A 25,966-nucleotide genomic window follows, 5' to 3' on the forward strand; every position below is an offset into this window, starting at 1 on the left:
TGGTTATACTTTTTTTTTTTTTTTTTTTTTTTTAAATAGGGTTCTGCTATGCAGGCTGGCCTTGAACTTGTGAGTCCACTGCTGTAATCTCCTGAGTGGGTTGTATAATAGGTATACCGCCATACCAGTATGTTTCACCTTTTTTCTTTGGTGGTGGTATTGGGGACTGAACTAAAGGCCTCCATACTGAGCTACATATTCAGCTTTTTTCCAAAAAAATTTTTGTTTGGAGACAGAGTCTAGCTAAATTGCTAAATTGCCCAGGCTCAGTTTGAACTTGTCATCCTCTTGCCTCATTCTCCAGAGTGTTGTGTACCACTATACTCAGCCAGAATGATTTATTTTTTAAAGACCATACAATTATCTTTATGCACTGAAATTCTATCTCATATATTACAATTTACTGAAGTTCATTTTTCTCATCTTTTGTTTTATCAGCATTTAAGAGCATAAAATTTCCATATACCACATATTGGACATCATACAATTAAATCATGTTTTTCAACATGTAAAAAAGTAAAAGTTTATACATATTGTGCATACAGATATAAGAAGTGATGTCATACTGATTCTACATACTAAGTCGTAAAGCCTCGAGTAGAAAAGGAAATTTTCATCATCATCAATTATTAAAAGTCATCCAGTAGTCCTAACTTTTTAGTACTTTTACCCACTAGTACACATCTACAGCCTATTTAAACTTTATATAATCCAGAACTAAAGCTTTAAATTAAAGTTAGTAACAAATGAGTAAAGGTAAAGATCTCTCATGAGAAATAATAAGTTGGAAAATAACTTACTCTATGAATTTAAAAGACTTTGGTATAATAATCACCATCATTTTGCACACACACTTAACAGACAACACTTAATATTTCTTCATAGAAACAAATGTGATAATTATCCTAAAATCATAAAATATCAAAGCCAATCTTTGGTTTAGAATAGGAGACCATATTCTCAGAAAAAGAAGAAAACCTATTAAAGTGAGGTATACATAACATGTACTTAAAACACATCTCCATATAAATTTTCTTATCTTTAAAATAACCAAAAATAATTTTCAAAAAAATATAGCTCAGTAGAAATGTGCTCATCTAACATGTTCAAGGCCCTGGGGTTTGATTCCTGGAACTCTCCCCCCAACAAAACAAAAAACAAACACAAGAAGAATAGTTAATGTGATCATGGATGTGTGATAAAGGGTATTTCAATTAATGGGAATACAGTTGCCTTTTGAAAGGCAATTGAGGCATTTATCCTAAGAAAGTCTATAAAGATACAACTGTGCAACACACATTCACATGCAATGCACATTTCATTCATGGAAAGAAAACAGGGTAACTTAGCCCCGCTAGTGGTGCACACCTGTAATCCCAGGAGGATCGCTGTGAGTTCAAGACCAGCCTGGGCTACATAGTGAGTTCCAGGTCAGTCTTAACTACAGTGAGACCCTGTCTCAATAAACCAAAAAACAAAACAAAACAAAACAAAACAAAACAAAACAAAACAAACAAAAACAAACCAGAGTGTCTTAGATATACAAAATACAGAATTTATTGAATAGTGAACATACAAACAGTGGAATATTTGGCAGCCATTTCAAATGTTCTCAAAACCCATCCCAATAATGTGAAAATATTTTTAAAATGTACTTAGTGAAAGCAGTTGGCTGAGGGGCCAGGATTTAGCTCAGTGGTGCCACCACCTGCCTCAAAAGTACAAGGCACTGAGTTCTATCCTGGGTACAAAGCAAAAACAAACAAACAAACAAACAAAAACCCAGCTGGTTGAAAGGATTTAACCCTTTCTGTTAAAAAGAAAAAAAATGAAATAATATGCAGCAAATCAGATCTGGAAGGTAGTTACTATAGATTTACTTTCTGCATTTCCTATAAAAAGTGTTACTTTGGGCTCAGAATATAGCTCAGTGACAGTGCGCTGCCCAGCACGTATGAGGAGATCCTGGGTCCAAACCCAGCACCATCAAACTAGGAAAAAAAAAATTAATTTTCAAATTAAGTCAAAAGAAAGATATTTTAATTGAGTCAAATAATTGTACCTCTGGCTATATAACATAGAAGCTATGATGATGAACTACAAAACTTTCTACGCAAAATTTAATAGATTTGAAAAATTCAAATGTTACCTAACAAGGGACTTATTTGCAAAAGACCACAACAGTGTATAAGGAATATCACTTTACAAAGCTTACTATTATACTTCTATTCCTAAAGGTTATCAACTATCTTTGTTATTATGGTTCTTCATTAAAACTTCACTAGTGACAAAAGGGAAAAAAGATGACACATGAAATTCCATAGATTATCTGTGATTTTTATTATCTTTTTTTTTTTTTTTTTTTTTTTTTTTTTTTTTTGAGACAGGATCTTGCTCTGTATCTCAGGCTGGCCTCAAACTCAAGAAAATACACCTGCTTCAGCCTCCTGAGCACTGGGATTACAGGCATGCACCACCACACCTGGCTCATAATTTTTAAGTCTTTCATATCAATGAGCTTTTTCATCTTAAAGGAAGATTTTGTATTTATATGGAGAATTTTTTAAGAAAAAGTTAACTACCCCAGGAGAAAAACATCATAAAAGCATCATTTTATCAATATTTAAATACATTTATTTTAAAGTGTAACTCACCATATAAGGAATATTCTGCTTCCTGTCCAGTGTCACTCTCACTGGACGTTGATGTGAGGCTAGTGGTTAAGGTATTGCTTAATGACTGGCCAACTGATAGAACAGTTGTAGCTGTAGCTGCATTGCTGCTGCTAGTAACACTGGATGTCGACATAGTCACTGTGGATGTGGTACCAGGTGTCGTCAGATTAGGGAAACTCTGAGCACCCATAAGAGGAGAAGCTAAAGATAAAAATTAAGCAAATCAATGTTAGTAGTACGATAACCTTATTAAAACCAAGATTTATATTTTTGAGATCACGAAACACACTAATAACGAAAAGACTGAAAAACAACTTTGGGAACCCAACTGAAATCCAACTAAAAATTCTTGTTTTCAAAGCACTATTATTTTCAAAATATTAAGCCTAGCTTAATGAAAATAATTTCCAATATATTTTCTAAGGGCGTTTCTTTGACCCAGTAGTAACTTAAATCAGAATTAAATGAATTAAATAACTTTCAGGGGCTACATTCAATTTAGGGGCTAAGTAAAAGTTTTAATCAGGGTGAAGCTCTGGCTTCAATGTTTAATAGTTTCATATTGCTTCACGCAATTTTGCTTAACCATTTATTATAAAGGAGAGAAAAGCAGGTGTTACTGTTTTATCCTTTCACAATAAGAATCTTCATAGCTGATCTCAATTTTTAGAATGATTCTATAGAAGTTAACTTCATACCTCTGAAGCATTAAATCTGAGGTAGTTGTCTCTAACATGGTTAATGTTCTAAAGATTGCAGCCAGAACACACTGAACAAGAGTGCATCCCTCAGTGGAAAAAACATTGGGTTCCAGAAGGAAAAGCTCACTTACTTGCTGTGCTCATCACATTCCTCCCCAAAGTATTAGTGTTGTTATCACTGCTGCTTCGGCTTAGATTCATGTTGTTCGTGGCATTAGTCCGTGCTATGTTTGCCACTCTCCTTACAAAACTTTCCAAGCTAGATGTTTCTCTTGAGGACAGGTTAGGTACACTTGCACTAGAGCTCATAGGGGCCCCAGCAGCCAACAAAGAACTCACTGATAGTCTGTTACTTGCCGAAGAGCTAAGGGGTCGTTGTGAAGCTGCTTCTTTATTAGTTAATTCAGATACTGAACTAACATCAGGAGAACTAATACTAACAATTCCCATAGATATTACGCTACACTCTCCAGGAGTACGAACAGAACTATCAGGGCCTAACTTCCTTTCAGCATTTTCACTTCCCGTCTCCGCTGTTAAGGTGCTGGTGCTTGCACTGGAAGATGACCCTACTTCTGTTTGAGGGACGTTTTCAGCAGATGAAAGAACAACAATTGGTTCATGGACATCAGCTCCTGAAACTATACTGTGTTCCATTACAATTTCTGATCTCCGTTCCGTTTTGGTCGAACCCAAGCTGATGTCGCTGCTACTGGCCACGCTACACACAGAACTGCTGCTTCCTTTTCTACTTGAGGAGCCTGCAGCAGCAGATGTCTTGTCTGGACAGTTGTTTTTCACCAAGCTGCTCCATGACTGCGTTGTGCCTGAAACAGTGGATGAAACAGGTTTGGGTGATGCCACTGTATCAGGGTCGTACCCTGGTGCAAGCTTGAGGTCAAATTTTCCTTCTGCGCCCATACGGTAAGAGTTTGAGCCACCAGCATCCCAGGTGACATCAATCCAGCCTGGAAAGGGACAGGAGTTTGTAAGACCCAGTAGAAAGCAGACAGGAGCGTGTCAGACAGTAGCTCCACAATATGGGATCAGCATTTCCATCAGTGTTGAACTTCTCTGAATTTCTACAGTTATTTAATGTCTGTTAGCTAAAATGTAAATTTTGGATGCTAATTAATTGAAATGATATCTGACTATATATAACTACACTAGCTATTTGAAGATCTCTATTATGTAATTCTCATGACAAAATTATACTAAGGAAAGAGAGAGATACTGTAAACATTTCTGGGAAACCTTTAAAATTCTCCCTTTTATTTCCCTTATTTCTGAACTGTTAAAGACTAGTGATATTTAAAAGTAATGTAAGGGTCATGTTTACATTTATTGTGTTATATTTTAAATGGAAGAATTTTTTTTAAATTGTTAAGATTGATACAAATATTTCCATACTGCAACTTCAGCAAGTAAATGAAAAAAATTTTAAATCACTAAATATGACTATGTGATTAAATGTTCTTTCTAGAAAAAAGTGCTGGCTTACCATTAATTTCTAAGGTTGAGCAAACCCCTCTAAACAACAGATAAAATATTTATATATCACCTGTAGAAAATTTCAGGTTACTAGTTCAAATAAAACACTAAGCATTTCGGTTGTGTTCTCAAAGTTCAGTGGTTACTTGATTCTCTTATGATTAAATTCAATAACTATGAATAAGCACAGAACATTTTAAAAACAAAGTTTAAAAAGCATGCTGAGCTTTGATTAGAACCTATATGCTAAAGCTATTAACATGTGAAAAACTAATGACATGAATGGTATTCAATCTATATTTACTTGTACTTGGAAAATAATACTCTTTTCAAAGTAATAAACAAAACTTCAAAATCCTAAAGCAAAGACGTAAACTGACTACTACAAAGAAAATTAGTAGAAATTTTTAATCTTTCTTCAGTGTAATAAACTACTTCTGAGGAAAACACATAAAACATTTTTTAAAGTATAGCAAGTTTTGGCAACATTTAAAAATACTTTACCCGCATACCCACAAAGTATAAGCTCCATCACACACACACACCAGCATACGCAGCTATCCAACCACCCATACATATGTTTATGATGAAACTCAGGGGGCAGAAGTAATAGTGAATCGCCTATGGGGATTATTTGCAAATAAGTTCCTTGAAAGGGAAAGTGACTACCCCAAATCTACATAAGTAGTTTAGGTGAGATCAAATGCTTCAAATTATTCTGTATGCTGAAATAATCTCTGAAGAACCAACATTTAACTAGCCCTCTTGCTACACAGTAAAGTTTGAGCAAAGGAAAGGTTCAAGAACATATTCCAATCCTAAATTAAAATGAGCTTTGTATTAAATGACCCAAAAATACACTGATAACTTCACAGGACTTACCAAAATTTGTAATTGTAGTTTATTTGTTTTACTGAGAATACAAGGGCTCATACTTTTTCTTGATCACTGAATATCTGAAGTTTAACAAAGTAACTTTACATAATAGGCATTAAATATTTGGGGAATGAAATAAATGTATTTTCTACCAACACAGAACAGAAGTATATAATGTGGAAAAATATTTTAAAGTTTCAATCATTTATTTTAAAGTTGAGAACATTGTTTAAACTGGTATTAAAACTTCTAATGTAACTAAGAAGGAGTACATACATACTACAACTAAATGTAAGGGTATTAAAAAAAAAAAAAAAAAATCAACCTAAGCCCAAAAGATACACACAAAGAATAGAGTTTGAGACCAGCCTACGCTACATAGTGAGTTCCAGGTCAGTCTCAACTACATAATGAGACCCTGTCTCAAACAAACAAACAAACAAAAACAACAAAACTAGAAACCTCTGTGACATAAAGGTTTTAAGTAGAAAATGAATCTCTGTATTTATAAATCAGCAAACAGATTTTCTTGAATTAAGATTCTGATTTTCTTATGGTTGTTTCCTAGATGACTCCATCCAGAGAGAAATGAACTGCATCAACATGACCCAAACTAGCCACCTCTCACCAAGTTACATGTTTCAAGGCCAAAATAATGTGGGAAATAGATTATGAATTTAAGTATCACCAAGATAACATTTTACATTTCTAGTTGAATAGTATTATCATCATATGAACTGATATTTATAAATTTTGCATGACTGTAAACCTGCTTTGATTATAATGATTTATAGTAATTTAAAATTAGGGTTTGATGCTATTAAAATGCATTAGGTAGTGTGGTGATTCAAGGAACAGAAACTCAAAGGCAATATAATAAAATGGGATTTCTTTAAATAATGCTTTTATCATATAAAACATGAACATATTATGAAATTAAATGTTAGCTATTCTTCTAAGCACTATCACTTCTATTATGACTTTTTAAACATATGGTGTATGGTTCTGCCACCTGCCTCGCAAGCACAATGTCCAGAGTTCGATCCCCAGTACAAAAAAAAAGCATGTGTGTGTGTGTACATATCTTTTGTAGCTTTTCTCTTGAGATGAGAGAAGTTAGATAGTTTTGACTGTGACAGAGAAAAAATATGCCTTTCCTAGGGATGACTGCACAAAGAAGTGCTCTACATTACCAACAATAGTATCATCAGGATAACCACTTTTGTTTCCTCACTCAGAGTCTATTCCCTCTTCTCAGACTGAGTGAGGTACCCTCTTGAGATGCAACAGTGTGCTCTATCTCAACTTATGCATTTATGGTGTAAATTGAAAATATGAACCTTTTTTTTTAAATGCTAGGCAGGGCCAGGGATTTAGCTCAGTGGCACTGTGCCAACCTTGCAAGCACAAGGTCCTGAGTTCAATCCCTGGTACCAAAAATATAAACAAAAAACAACCCTAGTGCCAGGGTTTATCTTAGTGGCACTGTGCCTACCTTACAAGCACAAGGTCCCGAGGTTGATCCCTGGTACCAAAAAAATTAATTAATTAAAAAATAAAAATAAATTTAAAAATAAAAAAAAAATGAATGCCAGGCAAATTAACAGGAATGAACCCACTATTGTTTAGGCAAATTATCTCCTGATAAACCATACAGTTATAAAAAATTAGTATAGTTCCTTTGGGAGTTAATAACTTATTAAGTGGTAATAATGTCAATGAGATCTCTAAGAATCAAAAGCTAAATATGAACTTGATTTACACAATAAGCCCTACTAAACATGAAAATTTAAACTCCAAAAAAGCTGGCAGACTGAGAAACACTGAAATACTCATCTACTAAAAGGTGTTCCATATGACCTTACTGCAGTAAAAAAATATTGAGACAAACAAGATAAAAAGCTTGAGAAATTAAAACCAAGCCCAAAGGAAACTTGAAAATAGTAAAGAAAACAATGTCTTGAATATATTCAACTTAGATACTAAGTCAAGAGTCACATAAATATCAGCAACAACATTCTAATTAAAACTCAAGAATTAAAAATTTGCTCTCATTTCTAAATTAGTTTTTTCCAGAGCTGGGCATGCTGGTGCACACCTGTAATTCCAGCACTCAGGAGCCTGACAAAGAAAGACTGCCATGAGTTCAAGACCAGCCTGGAATACCTAGTGAGTTCAAGGCCAGTCTGAACTAAATAGTGAGTCTGACCAAAAAAAAAAAAAAAAAAAAAAAAAAACAAATCCAGCTTTAATGTAAGGTTATTATCAATTGCTCCACATATTTCTGATATGTTTATATAATTAACCCTAAAGTATCCCGAAATAACAAAAGAAAAGATATATTATGATTTAACTCCTTGGTCTGTACATCACAAGTGCTAAGCACCTACTTACTCACCATTATGTAGTTCTCCTGTGACGGTGCCTTCTCCCTGTGGGCTGCCATCCTGATCTCGCCATTTCCAATCTAGGCCTCTGATAACACGAGCTCCAGGAACCATGTACTTCAGAACCTGGGAGCGTACCAGACGTCTCTGTCTTCTAAGATTAGCTTCTGCTTCCTTAGCTGCTTTTCCTGTAAGATAGAAATTAAGAGAAAAAGACCCGAAATCACTCTTTATAAATATAATCGTTGTAAAGCTAGAAAAACCTCATTTCCTCTCATTACCAAGCTGATCTTCACACACTCCATTTACACTGCCATAAAGTTCAAATCCAGATAGTGAGAGGTAGTGTGTTTGTCCACTAGCATTCTTCCCCATCTGTTTAATTCTCACATGTCGCCACCCTTGTTTTTCATCCTTTGGTGGATCAAGAGGCCAAGTTGCAGTTGACCTGTAAATGTGTTAAGAGAAAATCATGCTTTAAAACAAATGAACAAGATGTTCAAGGTGGGGAACATTTCTTACATAATAAAGAACTTTTGTATTTACTCAACAATTTGTGGTAAGAATCAAGAAATCAATGGAAAACAAAATGAAGGAATATATGGTAAAAATGAAATATAGCCCAGCATATAGCACATGCCTGTAATCCCAGCTACTTGAGGTGCCAGGTTAGGGGGATTTTAAATTCAAGGCCAGCCTAGGCAACTGAGTAAGACCCCATTTCAAAATAAAATGAGAAGGCTGAGGATATAACTTAGTGGAAGAGCACCTGCCTAGCACATACAAGATGCTGGGATCAATCCCCAGTACTAAAAGAGAGAAATATGTATTATTAATTTGATTAATAATATTGAATGATTAATATTAAAAAGTAAAGAATATGGCTTTTGATAAAAATATACTTTTTAATTCTTATAAAGTGTTTTATTCATAGTTTGTTTGTTTTTTGAGGGTACTGGGTATCGAACTCTGCTCCTTGTGCTTACAAGGTAGGCAGAGGAACCACTAAGCTAAATCTCCGGCCCCTTTACAAGGTGTTTTTGGTTTTTATGCTTTGTTTTGTTTTATTTTTTTGTACCTAGGGGTCAAACTCAGGACCTTGCGCTTGCCAGGCAGGCGCTGTGCCAGTGAGCTATATCCTTGTCCCTCTATTTGTTTTTTTTGAAACAAGAGTTTCACTGTGTATTTCAGGCTGGCCTCTAACTTGCAGCGAGCTGCCTCAGCCTCGCCAGTGCTGAGAATACACACGTGATACCCAGCCAGTTTTAAATAATGTCTTAAAATTTTTAACATTAAAGTTTAAGAAAATTGAAAATATTACCTATTAATCTTAACACTAAGAATATCCTTTCATAATGTTTCAAATGCAGAAAGCAATTGAACTCTACACTCTACCCCTTGAAATGGGCCGTACAATTAAAACTTAGTATAACTAATCTTTCTGAAATATAAGTACTAAATAACATACAATCTAGGATGAAGATACAGCTCAGTGGTAGAACGTTTGCTTAGTACGTATGAGGCCCTGGGTTTGAATGTCAGCACAAAAAAAAAGAGCACACACAAAACAAAATACCATAGATACGCAGATGTGTATGTGACCAATACACAAAATTTGGGGAGATACATTAAAATGAAAATGCAAGTCAGCCATAATTCTAACCATTAATTTGTTGAACATCCATATGTACTATGTGACTATGGCAATTTTATTTTTTTTTTTTGGTACCGGGGATTGAACAAGGCAGGCCACCAAACCACTGAGCTAAATCCCTGGCCCACTATATGGCAATTTTAAACATAGCTAATTTCATTTCTGTGTGCTACACACACACACACACACACACACACACACACATACACACTAGCTTTATACTCATTTAATCTAAACCTGAGATCAAATAATTTGTTTTCACAAAGAAAATTGTTTCAATATTCAAAATTTTGTGTCAACAAAGAAAGGTCTATAATATACAATTAGAAAAATAAACCAAGCTCTTTACTGAGCTTTCCAATTTACAAAGACTCCTCAACTAACCCTGGTTCATTGAGACTGCAGTCATCAACATGGGTATACAAAGAAGTCCAGTTCTGTCCATCTTTGGATACCTGGAAAACCCAATTTCTCAGGGCAGACCTTCCATAACCTCGAGCATGACGAAGTGTATATGCTGATGGTACCATCCAGAGACCCAGATCTATGGCAAACCAGGCATTCTTATCATCGTTGCTATGACAATTTAAAGCTGAATTATCTCGACTTAGTATGTCCTCCAAGCGACCATAAGGTAGATTTCTGCCTTCTGATGATGTTACTACTACAAGTCCATAAGCAGCAGGATTTACCCATTCATATGCAGTTCTATTAAAACAAAACAGAAATTAATAATTTTAAAACAACTGAATTTGGTCACACTAGTTTTCAAATATAAAATTATATTAAGTTAAATAAAATTCTACAATTAACAACTGAAACATCTTTTTCCTTTACAGAAAGTAATCTGAATAATCTTTAACTGATAACACAAAATAACTGCAGGATATCTGAGGAGTTGCTAATCATTATATTATACACTTAGGATTCTTTTCCAGATGAATAGTATCACTTTAGCTTAAACAGAATGACTTACTTTGCATTTGTCCCAATCCAGTAAATGATTCCATTTTCATCAAAATCATGCTGATGTCGAAATATAAAATTCTGACCTTCTCTTAATTTTCGAACAAAAACAAACGAAGATCTGTCAAAATCATACCACTGTTTTGCTACCTAAACCAAGAAAAATAGTGGAGATATTCACCTTTACAGTCTATTTTTAAACGTATTAGTTACTTTTCTCCTCTATCTTTAAACTCAACCATTTTATTACAACAAACATTCATTTACAGATTTCTTTTTTTTTTTCTTTTTGGTTTGAGACAGGATCTCACTATGTAGTTAAGACTGACCTGGAACTCACTATGTAGCCCAGGGTGGTCTCTAACTCACAGTGATCCTCCTGCCTCAGCCTCCCAAGTGCTGGGATTACAGGCATGCACCACCACACCCGGCTCATTTACAGATATTTGAAAAATTATCTCACCACAAAAAACACTATACAGAAAATTTTAAATTCCAGAACCAAAAAATTTCACAATCAGTATTTTTTAGTCTATTATTTCAATGGACAGAATAAAACAGATTTGACTGTAGTATACAAAAACATTTCTACACTTGCAGCTATATAATTTCAAAACAAACATACAATTAATTGTCAACTAAAAACAAATTTTAAAAGTTTAAAAAATCTGCTTGTGTGTGTGTGTGTGTGTGTGTGTGTACACCTTGCACTTGCAAGGCAGGTGCTGCACCACTGAGCTAAATCCCCAGCCCTCGATAATATTTTATTGATTGGCATGAAAGTAACTTTTTTTCCTTCTACAGGGTCTCACTACATACTTCAGGCTAACCTCTAACTTGCAGGGATTTTCCTGCCTCAGCATCCTGCTCCTTAGGATCACAGGTTTGTGCCTCATATCAGCCTGAGATGAGAGTTTCACTTACTATGTCAACATTACCAAAAACCATAATAAACATCCTTATGTAGAAGATTTTTATACAGTATATAAGATCATTTTTCTTGAACGATTACTAACAATAAGCTGGACGTGGTGGCACACACCCGTAATCTCAGCACTTGGGAGGCTGAGGTGGGAAGATCATCAAGAGTTTGAGACCAGCTACATAGTGAATTCAAAACCAACCTGGACTATAAGCAAAAAAACAAACAAAAGATTCCTCAAAATAGGATTACTGGGGCCAGGGATTTAGCTCAGTGGTTCCGCTGCCTGCCTCGCAAGCACAAGGACCCAAGTTCGATCCCCGGTACTGAGAAGAAGAAAAAAAAAAAAAAAAAAAAAAAAAAAGAATTACTGGATATATTATCATATTCTGGATATATACTTCCCAAACTTCTATCCTAAAGGGTTAAACCACATGCTTATTTCACCATGCCTTTGCCAGAAAGAAGCTCACCATTTTCAAGAGATACTGTTCCAGAGATTCCACAGTAGCTAAGGGTTCCATCTTCAACATTCTGCCAGTCCGATCTATTAATGCAGTTTCCCCAGGTGCTCGTTCCAACCGAAATCGTAATCTTCTGGTAAGTATCTGTATAGAATGATAAAAATTCTTTAGAAAATATCTTCCTTTTTCCATAGAATTATAAAAATGACACAATATCAACGACAGAACTGAGAATTTTATAAGGTATAACCATAATGGGAAGATACATGAGTACCTGTTTTCTAATGTTTTTTATAAAAAGAACCACTGGATAAGTTGGTAATGCCTAAAGAGAAAACTGTTAACTAAAATTTCTAAGTAACTTCAAACATACATGCAGTAGTATATCTCAGTACACAAAAGCTTCTGTTTGCAAATATTGATTCAAAAACTACATCAAGTGATAAACATGACTGCAGCCATCTTCTCCAAAATCAAAAACAAATTAAATTGGAAGCCGGGCGTGGTGGCACATGCCTGTAATCCCAGCACTCGGGAGGCTGAGGCAGGAGGATCACTAGGAGTTCGAGACCAGCCTGAGCTAACTACATAGTGAGACCCTGTCTCAAAAAAACAAAACAAACAAACAAATAAACAAAAAAAAAATCAAGTTGGGAAACTGCAGTACTACTGTATGTTTAAAAAATTATTATAAAACAGAAGTATTAAATTTCTAAGCTAAAACTCATTTTGTAGATAAGTTTCTGAAAAGCTGCCAAATAGCTATTCCTTTATATACAATCTAAGGTTAATAAATTTTTTAAAATAATTTTTATTCTAATACTTTTGGGGGGTACTGGGGATCGAACTCAGGACCTTGTGCTTGCGAGGCAGGGAGCAGCACCATTGACTGAGCTAAATCTTCAGCTCTATTCCAATACATTTTAGTAAGTAACAAGTATGGAACTAGCAATTTCTAGTACCTATGACTCCTACAGAAACAATATTAAATATTTATATGTGCGTTTTGTATGCTTAAAATTACCAAAGGGCACAGCTGCAGCCTTTCTGTCTTTGGATGGATCTTGCACAATTTTCTGCAGCAGAGAGTGCATAATAAAAGATGTTGGTGCTCCTGCAACTATATAAGCAGGTACTATTATTTTCCAATTACCTTCAATTACCAAGGATACAAAGCCTAGAAAGGATGGACCATATACAGTCCCAATGGTCCTACTACTCTGTCTAAATAAAACACAAAGTAGCACTTCATAATTTTAAATATGTAGACATATTGGATACACTGGAACGCCATGGATAAGTTCACTAGTGTTTAAATCTAGGGCATTTGGCAACTGTACCAGGTTCTCAGACATATGTAAGATTTTGTTCCCTTTAAATAGGCAATGCTTTAGAAAATACAAATCCTCAGTCACTTATTAAAGGCTGTATTGAAAAGAAATCAAAGCTTTTATATATATTTTTTTTTCTTTTTTTTTTAAATGGTACTGGGATCAAATTCAGGTTCCTTGCACCTGTGAGGCAGTCATGGTACCACCAGCCTAAATCCCCTGCCCAATTAAAGGTAATATTCAAGCAGATGACTTGCAAGGAAAAACTAAAGCAACCCACAGAAGATATGGTAAAAATCTGGGCTGGGATATTAGCAGTCAAAGTTTGTTTTAACTCTTCACATCTAAAGCCTAGCTACTAACAAAAACAAAATGGAATGAATAAATGAGAGTAAGAGAGAGGCAGAGAGGGAGAAGAAGAGAGAAAAAGAGATAAACACACAGAGAAGAAACAGGCTATCAAGTATGTGGTCAATACATATAGCAAAGGCTTATATGACCTGGCTCTTCCTATTCAATGACAGAGACATGAACAAAACTGTACTTAAAATATTGTCACATTTTTTTCATATTTAGCACATAGAGACAAAAAGGAGACTTGCTATGGTCTGAATGTTTCTGTTGTTTCCCACCCCCACCAAGCCCAAACTGATATATTAAAATTTAATATGCAGTGCAGTGGTAAGGGTAGGCAGGGACTTTGGGGAGTAACTGGGTCACAAAGGTAGAGACCTCAGGATCTTGTTCATTTCTGCAGCAGTGAGGACACACAGTTAAGAAGAGGTCCTCACTAGACACTAAATCTGCTGGTGCTTGACAAAGGACACTCCAACCACCAGAAATGTGACCATTAAATAACTGCTATTTATAAATTACTCATTCTAAGGTATTTTGTTACAGCAGTCCAAATGGACTAAGAGAACTCAACTCAAAATTCTAGACCAACTCTTATCTGCATTTCCCACTGATAAAATATTTTTCAATTTATAATATATAAAATGTTATTATCGACAATATTCTTAAATGCATAAATGTAGTTTTCCCTACAGTTATTTCATTTCAAAAGATATTGAAATGCCAATAGATTCAAAGCAAGAGTCGTTCAAAAAAGATCAATCAAATGGATTTAATCTAAAAATCTAAAAGATTAAGCAAAAGAAAGAAAAGCATATCACTGTTCCTAGATACATTCAGCTATACTAACTACTGACGTTTTCATGGTTACCTGGAGGTTATATGTGGATCCGGGTGCATCATACAAATGGAGAGGTAGACGTTCAATTGATTCTAGTACAGCTATTAACTTTCGAATTAATGCAACTGCTGGTCGACTGTGAAAAAAAAATTGTTAAAAGCTTATTTATAACTGCACACAAATGATCATGCAGAAACTACTGTAACCAACCTGACATAGTCCCCTGCTTTCAAGAGTGCAAACCCAAAGTTTGATTTAACATCAGAGTATTTCCAAGCAGTCAGAGACATGCTCATTAACTCAATTTTGTTCATTTAAGAATTTCATTTTTCTAATAAAATTATCAACAGGATTCAAAGCAGATGTAGAAGTTATTTTTTTTTTTAGGGCCGGGGATTTAGCTCAGCGGTTCGGTCACCTGCCTTGCAAGCACAAGGACCCAAGTTCAATCCCCGGTACAAAAAAGAAGTTATTTTTTTTTAACATTTAAACAATTTATCTACTATTTATTACATAAAAAGTATATAAAACATTAAAGTTGTAAAAATGAAAATACTTCATGGAAAGGGTAACATTCTTTCTCACACATTATGAGAGCATAAATTGGCATATTTCTGGAAAATAGTTTGAAATTTGGAAGAACTTTTAAAATTAGCCATAATATTTATCATAGTGATACCACTTAAGGAATTTATATAAAAAGTTATTTCCACTGAGACTAGCATATTTTAGTATTTAGTAATAATTTGCAAAACTTAAAATGTTTGTAACAGCAATATTTTTAAATCTCCTTTTATTTTATTAGTATGTCTGCAGTATGTAATGATTACATTCATTGTGGAGAGTCAGTGCACGTACATAATATATCTTAATTCTTTTTTGTCCCCTCCCCCAGTACAGTAATATTTCAATAAATTATCATCCATAAAGATTTATATATGCAATAGAATGTTAATTGAAATAATACATAAAACTACTTGAATTCCATTTATTTTTAAAAATTCAGGAACATTCAAAAGCAGGCAAAATGGAGAAGGGGGGGAAATTCAAAGAATTAAGATATGTTATGTACATTTTTTTTTTTTGGTAATGGGGATCGAACTTGGGTCCTTGCATTTGTGAGGCAGGCAGCAGCACCATAGAGCTAAATACATGGCCTTATGTACATGTTTTGTATTAATAAAAATTTTTAAAATAACAAAAATGTAGCAAAATATTATATATTATGCACCCTGAGTGACCCATGACTACCTACAACAATTTGCTACCAATGGCTGATTTATTTCTATCTATACTCGTTATCTCTCCTTCCCATATATCTTTTTTGTTTTCCAGAGATTGAACTCAGACCCTTGAGCTTGCAAGGAAGGCAGCAGAACCACTGAGCAAAATCCCCTGTCCATCCTCCCCATATATCTTGAAGAAAAAGACTGCCTATCTTATCATCCAGAAATAGTCTGAGTATTTCTAAAGAAATTCTTTAAAAATAAAAATGAAAGCATGCCGGTAATCCCAGCACTTGGGAGGCTGAGGCAGGAGGATTGCTTTGAGTTTGAGACCAGCCTGGGCTACAACATAGTGAGTTCCAGGTCCATCTCAACTACATAGTGAGACCCTGTCTCCAAAAAACCAAAAAAAGAAAGAAATAAAAAAAAATAAAAATGAAAACTACTTAATGCTATTATCAAATATTTAGCCAATGTTCAAATTTTCAACTGTATCTTAAGTAATCAGCTACACATATGCGCGCAATAAATTTTCTTTCATTGTTGGATCAAGAAAATATTTTGAATTTTTCCTAATACATTTATAATAAGCTACCTTTTAATTAAATAAGTGTCTTTTGTATTGACACTGTATTAAACTTAAAGAAGTATACCAACTGTGTAAATATTATAGATATCAAATTTTTTTAAATTAGGGGTTTTTGTTTAGTTTTGGTGGAGGTTGAGAGTCTTGTATATGCTAACACATTGTGTACAAAAGTTTTCAATGAAACAAATAGCCCACTGTCGCATGCATGCCAAAGGTTCACCAAAACTGATCTACCATTGAAATACATCACCAGTCCTGGATTTTACCTTTCATCATCTTCGTTTTCACTAAAGGCTGTTTTGAAAACATTTATTCTTTCTACCAGTTGACTACAATCTTGTTTCAAATCCAAATCCATGCTCTAAAAGAAAATGTATCAAAGAACAAAAATGTATCAAAAACTAATGAGGACAAAAATTATTAATATATTATTAAAATCTTACTAAATTATCCATTTGGAGGAAGGTATTAATCATTTAATCTTTCAATAAAAAATAATCTTTCAATAAAAATTATTTTTTCTGTACAGCTAGCAGGTTTTAGCTTACATACAGGTATTTTCTCTTCTTCAATGTTATTAAGTAGTCAGTATAATTGTGCTAATAAATCAATGTTTCCCAAAGTATGCAAAAGGTTATAAATTATGAACATTTTCTATTTTTAAAATACTACTTAAAGAAATATTAGAAAAAAACTGATATACCAATACCATTGTTTCACAGATATTACTAAGTGATATGTCATGTATCACTTTAATTTTAATGGGAACAAATGCAAATGGCAAAATTTATGAAGAAAATGAGACTCACTGAAATTAAAATAACATAAATTTCAAAGTATACCATCATATACAAATACTAAAATCAAGAAAGTAAAATGACAAGTAGAACTGAAATAGAAACTGTTGCTTTCATTAAAAAGAAAAAAATGTACCACAATGAAGGTATTTTCAAGGTAAAGAGTTATATCAGGATATTAGCAAATTCTTGCCAAATATTCACATAGAATTCCTAAATATCATTATTTATGTATAAAGTTTAGGAATTTCAGATTCATGATATTTCACACAACTTATGAGGAAACTAGAGCAATAAAGAGTGAAATATTAATCCAACATGTTTCATTTAACAAAATATTGTATAAATTATAACTGGAGAACTTAGAAGTCAAAATACACTCAGTTTAAACTGGCTTAAAAGTAATGATACAACTTAAAGAAAAGGCAAGAGAAATTAGAAAAATTAACATTTATTCAGCTTCTGAATATGAAAAATAACTACCAAAAGTACAGCCATGACTTTTAAACTGTTAGAAAAAAAAATACTAAACTATATTGTACTATTCTCTAATATTTAATAAACTTACATTATTTAAAACAGTGAGAAGTGCTTGTACTAAACCACTACTGCACATTTCATATGGTGAAATGGTGTTTTCATCCTTCAAAAGAACAATTAGGTTTTCTAAAGCTGTTTTCATTAAATCTCTCCAAGTGTTCTCGCCTTCAATACACTGAAAAAAAAAAATTAGTGAGAATAAAAGAACAAAAACACTGTCCCTATAATAGTTTATCAGGGCTGAGATGTATAAATCAGTGGTGGTGACTGTTCAGCCTGCACTGGAGCCCTGAGTTTATCTCCATCAAAACAGCCCCCTCAATAACTACCACCCATCATCATCACCATTACCACCAATTTTCATGATAAAAATTAGATATTAAGCAAGATTAGAAGTTCAAATTATCTCTCCCAGAGATTAGCAAACTTTTTTGTAGAGCGCCCTTGTAAAATACTATATGTAGGCCATAAAGTTTGTCAGGAGTATTCAACCCTGCATTTTAACACACCAAAGCATACACAGACACTATATAAATGAATGAATACAGCCATGTGCAATGAAACTATGAACACTGAAACTTGCTTTTATATAACATTCAAGTACCATAAAATATTTTTCTTCTTTTGATTTTTTTAATCACTGAAAAATATAAAAGCCAGTCTTTTTTTTTCCCCTAGTACTGGGGATCAAACTCAGTACCTTGCGCTTGGGAGGCAGGCGGTGGTACCACTGAGCTAAATCTTCAGCCCTAAAAACCATTCTTAAATCACAAAGTTATATAAAACCAGATAGCAGGCAGATTTGACTTGAGGGCCATAATTTACTGATGCTAACTATCCAGAACACAAAGGATAGAGGAGAGAACTGAACTAAATTTCATTGTGTGTCATAAAATCAAAAAGTTGATTTTACCTGTCTATTTGTATGAAGTTCCCAAGATGACTCCAACTGAGTTGCTATGTTTCTGAGTGTTACCACTACTCCACGTGGCATACTTTCAACAGCTTTAAAGTGGTCATCATACAAATCTCGAGCCATAGTTCGTACCTACCAAAGTAATCGCAGCAAATAAGCAAAATAAAGTAAATTTTCACTATATTTAACAATTTTATTATTCCACTTTACACTCCTATAGGCAATTTTGCTTGCTCTTTGAGACAGCATCATCTTGCTATGCAATGCAGGCTGGCCCTGAACACATTATATAGCCCAGGCTGGCCTCAAACTCCCAGAAATCCTCCTGCCTCAGCCTCCCAAATGCTTGGATTACAGGCATGTGGCACCATGTCCAGATATGTACAATTTTAAGAAATAAAAATTGGGGTTGGACATGCCCACAATCACAGCAACTAAGGAGGCCGAGGCAGGAGGAGTCCATGTTAAAAGTCAATTAAGGGGGGCCTACTAGCTCCGTAGTTCTGGTGACTGCCTCGCAAGCACAAGGATGCAAGTATAATCCCTAGTAACAACAAAAAATACAGAAACAAAACAAAAAGAAAAGTTAATTAAGGGCTGGGGATTTGGCTCAGTGGTTCTGTCGCCTGCCTCTCAAGAACAAGGAACTGAGTTCGATTCCCAGTACCCTCCCCCACTAAAAAAAGAAAGGTTAAGTAATGTAAATTCAAAGTCTCTATTGTATTTCACTCATCACCTAACTCAACCCAACTTTAATGTAACAGAAAAAACTTTTCTTCCAAAAGTATATTCCATTGTGGCAGGTCCTTCAGAATGAAAAGATGGCAAGTCCTGGAAACTGGACAACTTCAAAGAAACTATTCCTTTCTAACAGTGTTAACTTTAAAGAGTTTATGGATGTTACGTCACTCTGAATCTCAAAGAAGTCATGTTTTGAGAGTTAGGGGACGTTTTTGTTTTGTTTTGTTTTGTTTTTCATTCACAACAATGACTCAGCTGGGGAGGTGAGGGTGCATAGAAAAAATGAAAAGTGATGTTTAGATGTAAGAAAGTATGGCGTTGGATTATAGAGTTGTTTTAATAGCACATTTTTTGAAAAAACGTGCATGCTCTATGGTTAAATACCAAAGAATGTAAATAGTTACTCCAGCTTTCCCCAGCACTCATTATTTTAAATAAGTCTCCATAATCACAAGGTAGCAACTTCAAGATGGGTAGACAGCGCAACAAAATGACCTCTGGTTTCTGCAGCTTTGTCAAAATCCCACTTGGCTCATGGGATTTCTGTTTCTGCGTCTTGCCAAGCATGGAGCCAGATGTAGTTCAAGAAAAGTCAAAGGCCATAAGTCATTCTGCATGAATACAATCCCTTGGAGCTAACAAAACTGACACGTTTCTAGCCATTCTGAGTACATGAAAATTATGCTGGCAAACTGATTCACCATTTGTTACTAACTTTGTATAATATTAAAAAGGAAAAAGCATGTTGTGCTTGGCTATATAGGATGGCTTTCTCACCATGACATGAAACAGACAGTGTGTATAGTGGATTGTAAATGCATCTTCTGCAGATTTACAAGAAATATGCTCAATTACTATTCTAAATTATTAAAAGTACAAAGAAAACACTAAGGAAACATTTATAGCAATACTAGGAAATCTACAATTGTTTTGACTGTTGCCTTTTGCTCATTAGTACATATTTTCTGCACTGTAATTATTGTATTGCTTTGTAGTTCATGTTTTTTTACACTCATGACTTCAGAGTTCAGTACTTGTATACCAGGTATTGCAATCACCTTTCTCTTATTGTGCATGCAATGTAATAACAGACAGTTTTGGTTCCTTACAATACTCCTTTTTTGCTTTAATAAAGTTTATTTGAAAAAAAAAGTGTTAATAAACCTAAGACTAAAACTAAAAGTTAAAATCACTTCTATTTAAAATAAGTATACTTTGCAATATGTTTTTATATGCAGAACAACAGCCACTTGGTCAACTGCTACTGATTTCAAATCAAGTAAGTAAATCAAGGGCAGAAGATATGAACCAGAAGTAGAGTGCTTACCCAGAATGCACAAGGCCCTAGGTTCAAACCCCAGTGCCACAAAAAAAAAAAAAAAAAAAAAAAAAAAGAGGTGACAGTAAACCAGTAATCCAGGTAAGCTTCTACCTCTGAGATGTACCTCCTCCTCAGCCTTTCTTTATTTTGGGGCAGAGTCCTGCTAAATTGCTCAAGCTGGCCTCAAGCTTCCCATCCTCCAACCTCAGCCTCCTAAGCAACTAGAATTATGGGCCTGGATCACTGTGCCTATCAATCCTGGTTTCATTTTGTATTGTTGTTTTAGGTACCAGAGCTTGAACCCAGAGCATTTGCACTGAGCTACATCCCTAGCCCATTTTTAAATTTGAGACAGGATTTTAATATAATGCTCAAATTGGGTTCAAACTTTTGATCCTTCTTCTTCAGCCACCTAGAACACTGAGATTATAAACAAGAACACCACGCCTGGCTACCAACCCAGTTTCATAAGAAATGAAAACACACGATTGGACTACTACACTCACTGGTTTATCACTGGTAGTATGAAATCTCAGTTCTCTGTTAGTCTAAATTTATTTGATCAATACAATGTACAAGATCAGTATCCCTGATCCTAAAATCTGAAATTCAAAATATTCCAAAATGTTTTGAGCGCCAACATGACATCACGGTGGAAAATTCCATACCTTGAAATTTTGTTTTGTGCATAAAATTTAAAATTATATATAGATAGAGATATAGCTGTATCTTCAGACTCTGAAGGTACGCTGTTTAAAATTCCCTCCCACACCACTGTTGTTCTGACAGCCTGTCTAGTTTCTAAATAGAAGACTGTAATATATATTATAGAAAAAAATATGGGTTTAGGCATGACAGTGCTGTTGGCCAGTTTACTGTTAACTAGTTATGCTGCTGACTGGTTAAACAAAGTGTCTTTACACAGAAATACACATAAAATAAGGTCATAAACGCATCAGGTGACAAAACAATGAAAACTGACTGTGTTTAACTTAAAAATTCCATCTGGCGTATATTCAATTGAGGGAGTTTTTTTTTTTTCCTCAAACATCTTCAATACATTTTAAATTAGAAGTAATCTAGGGGCTGGGGATTTAGCTCAGTGGTTCCACCACCTACCTTGCAAGCACAAAGACCCCAGTTCAATACTCAGTACAAAAAAAAAAAAAAAAAAAAAAAAAAAAAAAAAATATGACCTTACACGCAAAAATAAAAACAAAGCATCACACAGGGGCAATCAATCAGAAACTATAAGGGATAACTTTTAAGCACTAAAAAAAATTGAAGCTAGGTTCCTTCCAAAATCTAGCACAGGACTGCCGGGCGTAGTGGCGCATGCCTGTAATCCCAGCACTCCGGAGGCTGAGGCAGGAGTATTGCTATGAGTTCGAGGCCAGCCCAGGCTACATAGTGAGTTCCAGGTCAGTCTCAACTACATAGTAAGACCCTGTCTCAAAGAAAAAACAAAATCTAGCACAGGAAATAGCATTAAGACAACCCAGAACATTCACAACAAAAATAGAAGACATGAGCCTTTTTATAATAAAAAAATTTTCTGTAAATAAAGCCAAATAAATAAAAGTAATATATTCTCCCCTAATTCGAACTACCTACATGTATTCTTTATATACTGTATTTTAAAACTCTTTTATATTACCATTATAGGTATATAAACAAACATTTTGTTTTGGTTTTGATTTTTTGAGACAAGGACTCACTATGAAGTTCAGGATGGCCTTGAACTCACTGTGTAGTCCAGGCTGACCTCAAACTCACAGCAATCCTCCTGCCTCAGCCTCCCAAGTGCTGGGATTCCAAGTGTGTGCCACCAAGCCCAGCTAAAACAAACATACTTGTTACTATAAAATATTCAATATTCTAGCTAAATCTAACTGATACTTTGTTTTTTAAAAATATGAATATTTGATATTTGAATACTGAATATTTGGAACTACATGGGCTATTCTTTTAAAACAATAATTCATACATGGAGAATAGAACATAAAAATTATTATGATTTTAAAACTTAATAATGCATCAGAAGAACCAATAATACATTTGATCCCAGGATTTTGTTTTTTTTAAATGGCTGAGGAACAAACCTAGTGTCTTGTACATGCCTAACCAAGGACTGCTATATGCTGAGTTCTATGTTTTTGAAGTACAGTGGGCACTAAAAGACACAACAAGCACCAAACAGTTTGGATGAGTGAGCCTCACACTGATAAGTTCTAGCATTTGCATTACACACCAAACAAATGACAATTATAGGGACAAAATGTTGGTGTTAAAATTAGTACCAAATTTGACAAGCTTCAAGGCAACTGAGTACCAAGATATATAACTGCAAAGATTTCATCTAAGTTAGCCATCACACTAAGCTTAACATAATTTAAATTTAGAATCAGGCAGTTAAATTGCATCATTACAAACTATTAAGTCTAGATTATAAAACTGTTATTTTTATCTGTTCATATTACCATATATATATAATATCATGATTCATAATCTCAATATATCTTTAAAGGTTTGTGACAGTAACAAGTAAAAAAATTTAAAACAATTTAAATTTCATTTTTTCCTCATTTTTATTTTGCTTCAGTTTTAATGCTGGTATTTAATATACTTGTAATTATTAAATTATATATAAATACTGTGTGAAAATAGTGAACAACGAAAAAAGTAAAACTGAAATTGTTATATTTGGGAAGCTTATGTTATATGGCTGTTTTCTCAACTCAAATTCTCTATCTCTGAAAATTTACCTAGTCAATATAAAAGACCAAAAAAGCACATTCCACAAATATACCTTTTGCTTTGTTTTTTCTAACTTGGATTTCAGCTTTCTTCCTCTTTTTCCAGTCCATCCAGTCACAAATTCTGAACCTTAGGGAGGACAGAAGAACATTTCAACACACAGTATTAAATTTAACATATTTATTCTTACTTGTTAAACTTAAATAAGCTAATACTTACCTAGAGAAGTTTCTGCAGTAAATGAATGTTTAGTTCCTCTATTAGATTCAAATACAAAACCAGGTAAATCTTCTTTCAATATTGTAGCTTGCTGACCATCTGAGTTGTGAATGGCAATTTCTCCTTCTTTCAAACACGTTAAGGACCAATTCCCTACAGTAAGTTTAGTGGGTCCTGGTGCCGAGAGTATAGGTTGACTTGAAGTAGATGGTTTTACTTGGCCTCGAGCTCTCTGTAACTTTTCTAAGAATTCACTTCTGCTTTCTACAAAGACAAAAATACTTGTTTTAAAACCTCACTCCTTTTAAATATTCCATAATTTAGAAAACAGAAACTACTTATTGGAATGTCCATTTTATAAAATAAGAATGAGGAGGATTTGTTCTTTGGTATTTTCTCACTGGTTCAATTTATTATAGTTTTAAGATGTAAAAGCAATCCTATAGGGCATAATTTTTTAAAATTGAGATTTCGGAGAAAAGATACAAATTGGGATAGCAATATACCATGTGATTTACCATTAAATGACAAAAAAAAAAAAACAGTCCTATTTAAAACACGGGAAATTAAAAATAGTTATAGTGCTGTCCCTTGTCTCATATAACAAAAAGTATTTATGAAACACTTGTTCATAGAACAATTTTTCTCTATTACTAAATTGAGCACGTGATCAAGGATATGCTGTTCCACAACAGCAGCAAAAATATAAACATAAGAACAAATTATAGAAGCTAAGAAAATACTGAAACAAAGTATTACCTGAACTATCCGATCCACCTTCAGGACTACCACTTGAATACATCGTGGCAAGTTTTCCATCCAATATGAATCTGAACCATCCATTACTGCCATTAGATAATTCCAAGGCTGCTGCATCACTCCAAATATATAAGCAGTCCCTTCCTCTAATGATTGACCAGTCTCTCCAATGATATGGTTTACCTTGCTGCAATTCTTTGGCATCTTCCTGGGGTTCATCTTCCTAAATATATAAAATTAATCAATAAAACATGGAAAAATCTTATTTCAAATATTCTTAAGTATATTTAAAACATGACTTTAAATCCAATTTAGAATTTAAACATCCTAAGCATAATACCAATGGATAAGAGCTTTACGTACATTTAGTTAATACATTTACTTAATACTCAAAGACTCTGGTAAACTCACTACATTTCTGGAACTAACTCATCATTTATAAAAAATGAAAGCTTACACCAGATCATTGGTATTCAAACTATGAGGTATAAAAGAATCACCAGAAAAACTTTTCAAAAGTAAATTCTGGGGCCAGGAATTTAGCTCAGTGGTTCTGCCACCTGCCATGCAAGAACAAGGTCCCAAGTTCAATCCCTTGTACCAAAAAAAAAAAAAAGGAAATTGTGGACTGGGGACTTAAGTGAGGGGTAGAATATTTGCCTAGCATATACAAGACCCTGAGTATGATACCCAGCGTCATAAAAAAAAAAAAGAACAAATTTTTAAATAAGATGGGGTATGTATACACAACAAATTACTATTCAGCCATTTAAAAAGAGATTAAAATCATGTCACTTGTGGCAACATGGATGGAAATGGAGGACATTATGTTAAGTGATATAAGGCAAATAAGCCAACCACAGAAAGGCAAATACTGCTTATTCTCATTCAGAGGTGACAGCTAAAATATAGTTATCTTCTGAAATAGAGTAGAATAATGGTCACTAGCAGAGAGAAAAGAGGAGAGTTGGAGTAGAGGGAGGTTGGATAACATAAAATACAGTTATACAGAAAGAACAAGTACTAATGTTCTATAGAGTAAGAGAGCGACTAAAGTCTAGAACAAATTTATTATTCTTATTCTTTCTTGGGTCAGGGATTTAGCTCAGTGGTTCTGCTGCCTGCCTCACAAGCGCAAGGACCAGAGTTTGATCCCCGGTACCACAAAAAAAAAAGAAAGAAAAAGATCAGCTTGGAAAATAATCAAATATAAGCTTTATAAGCACTTCACTGTCCGTAACAATGACAGGCAAAGGGACTATGGATATAACCCAATCATAAAGCTCTTCCTAGCATGCACAAAACTTTGCATCTGATCTTTAGGGCCAGCCAAAACAAAAAAAACAACAAAAACTCCAGATATTAAGCAAAATCTGACAGAATTCTCTTTTGACAAATTTTTTTTTTTTTTTTTTTTTTTTTTTTTTTTTTTTTTTTTA

General features: G+C 34.1%; 1 protein-coding gene across 4 annotated transcripts in view; it reads right to left on the reverse strand.

Moving 5' to 3' along the window:
* Positions 1-25,966, reverse strand: part of Hectd1 (HECT domain E3 ubiquitin protein ligase 1) — a 95,187-nt gene that overhangs the window by 22,569 nt on the left and 46,652 nt on the right. For 2 of the 4 annotated variants that reach the window (XM_010633563.3, XM_010633562.3), the window contains exons 12-25: positions 24,528-24,750; positions 23,769-24,032; positions 23,602-23,678; positions 18,728-18,862; positions 17,843-17,989; positions 16,744-16,838; positions 14,693-14,798; positions 12,146-12,280; positions 10,761-10,900; positions 10,169-10,492; positions 8,412-8,578; positions 8,142-8,318; positions 3,508-4,344; positions 2,655-2,876 (exon numbers count right to left, since the gene is read on the reverse strand). In XM_010633563.3, the coding sequence (XP_010631865.1) occupies positions 2,655-2,876; positions 3,508-4,344; positions 8,142-8,318; positions 8,412-8,578; positions 10,169-10,492; positions 10,761-10,900; positions 12,146-12,280; positions 14,693-14,798; positions 16,744-16,838; positions 17,843-17,989; positions 18,728-18,862; positions 23,602-23,678; positions 23,769-24,032; positions 24,528-24,750 (3,049 nt within the window). The remainder of the gene's footprint in view (positions 1-2,654; positions 2,877-3,507; positions 4,345-8,141; positions 8,319-8,411; positions 8,579-10,168; positions 10,493-10,760; positions 10,901-12,145; positions 12,281-14,692; positions 14,799-16,743; positions 16,839-17,842; positions 17,990-18,727; positions 18,863-23,601; positions 23,679-23,768; positions 24,033-24,527; positions 24,751-25,966) is intronic. The other 2 variants (XM_010633564.3, XM_010633565.3) reach the window with 2 other exon arrangements.

Source organism: Fukomys damarensis, unplaced genomic scaffold (genome assembly GCF_012274545.1).
Source record: "Fukomys damarensis isolate Sample0158 unplaced genomic scaffold, DMR_v1.0_HiC HiC_scaffold_17, whole genome shotgun sequence".
In the NCBI taxonomy this organism is placed as follows: domain Eukaryota; kingdom Metazoa; phylum Chordata; class Mammalia; order Rodentia; family Bathyergidae; genus Fukomys; species Fukomys damarensis.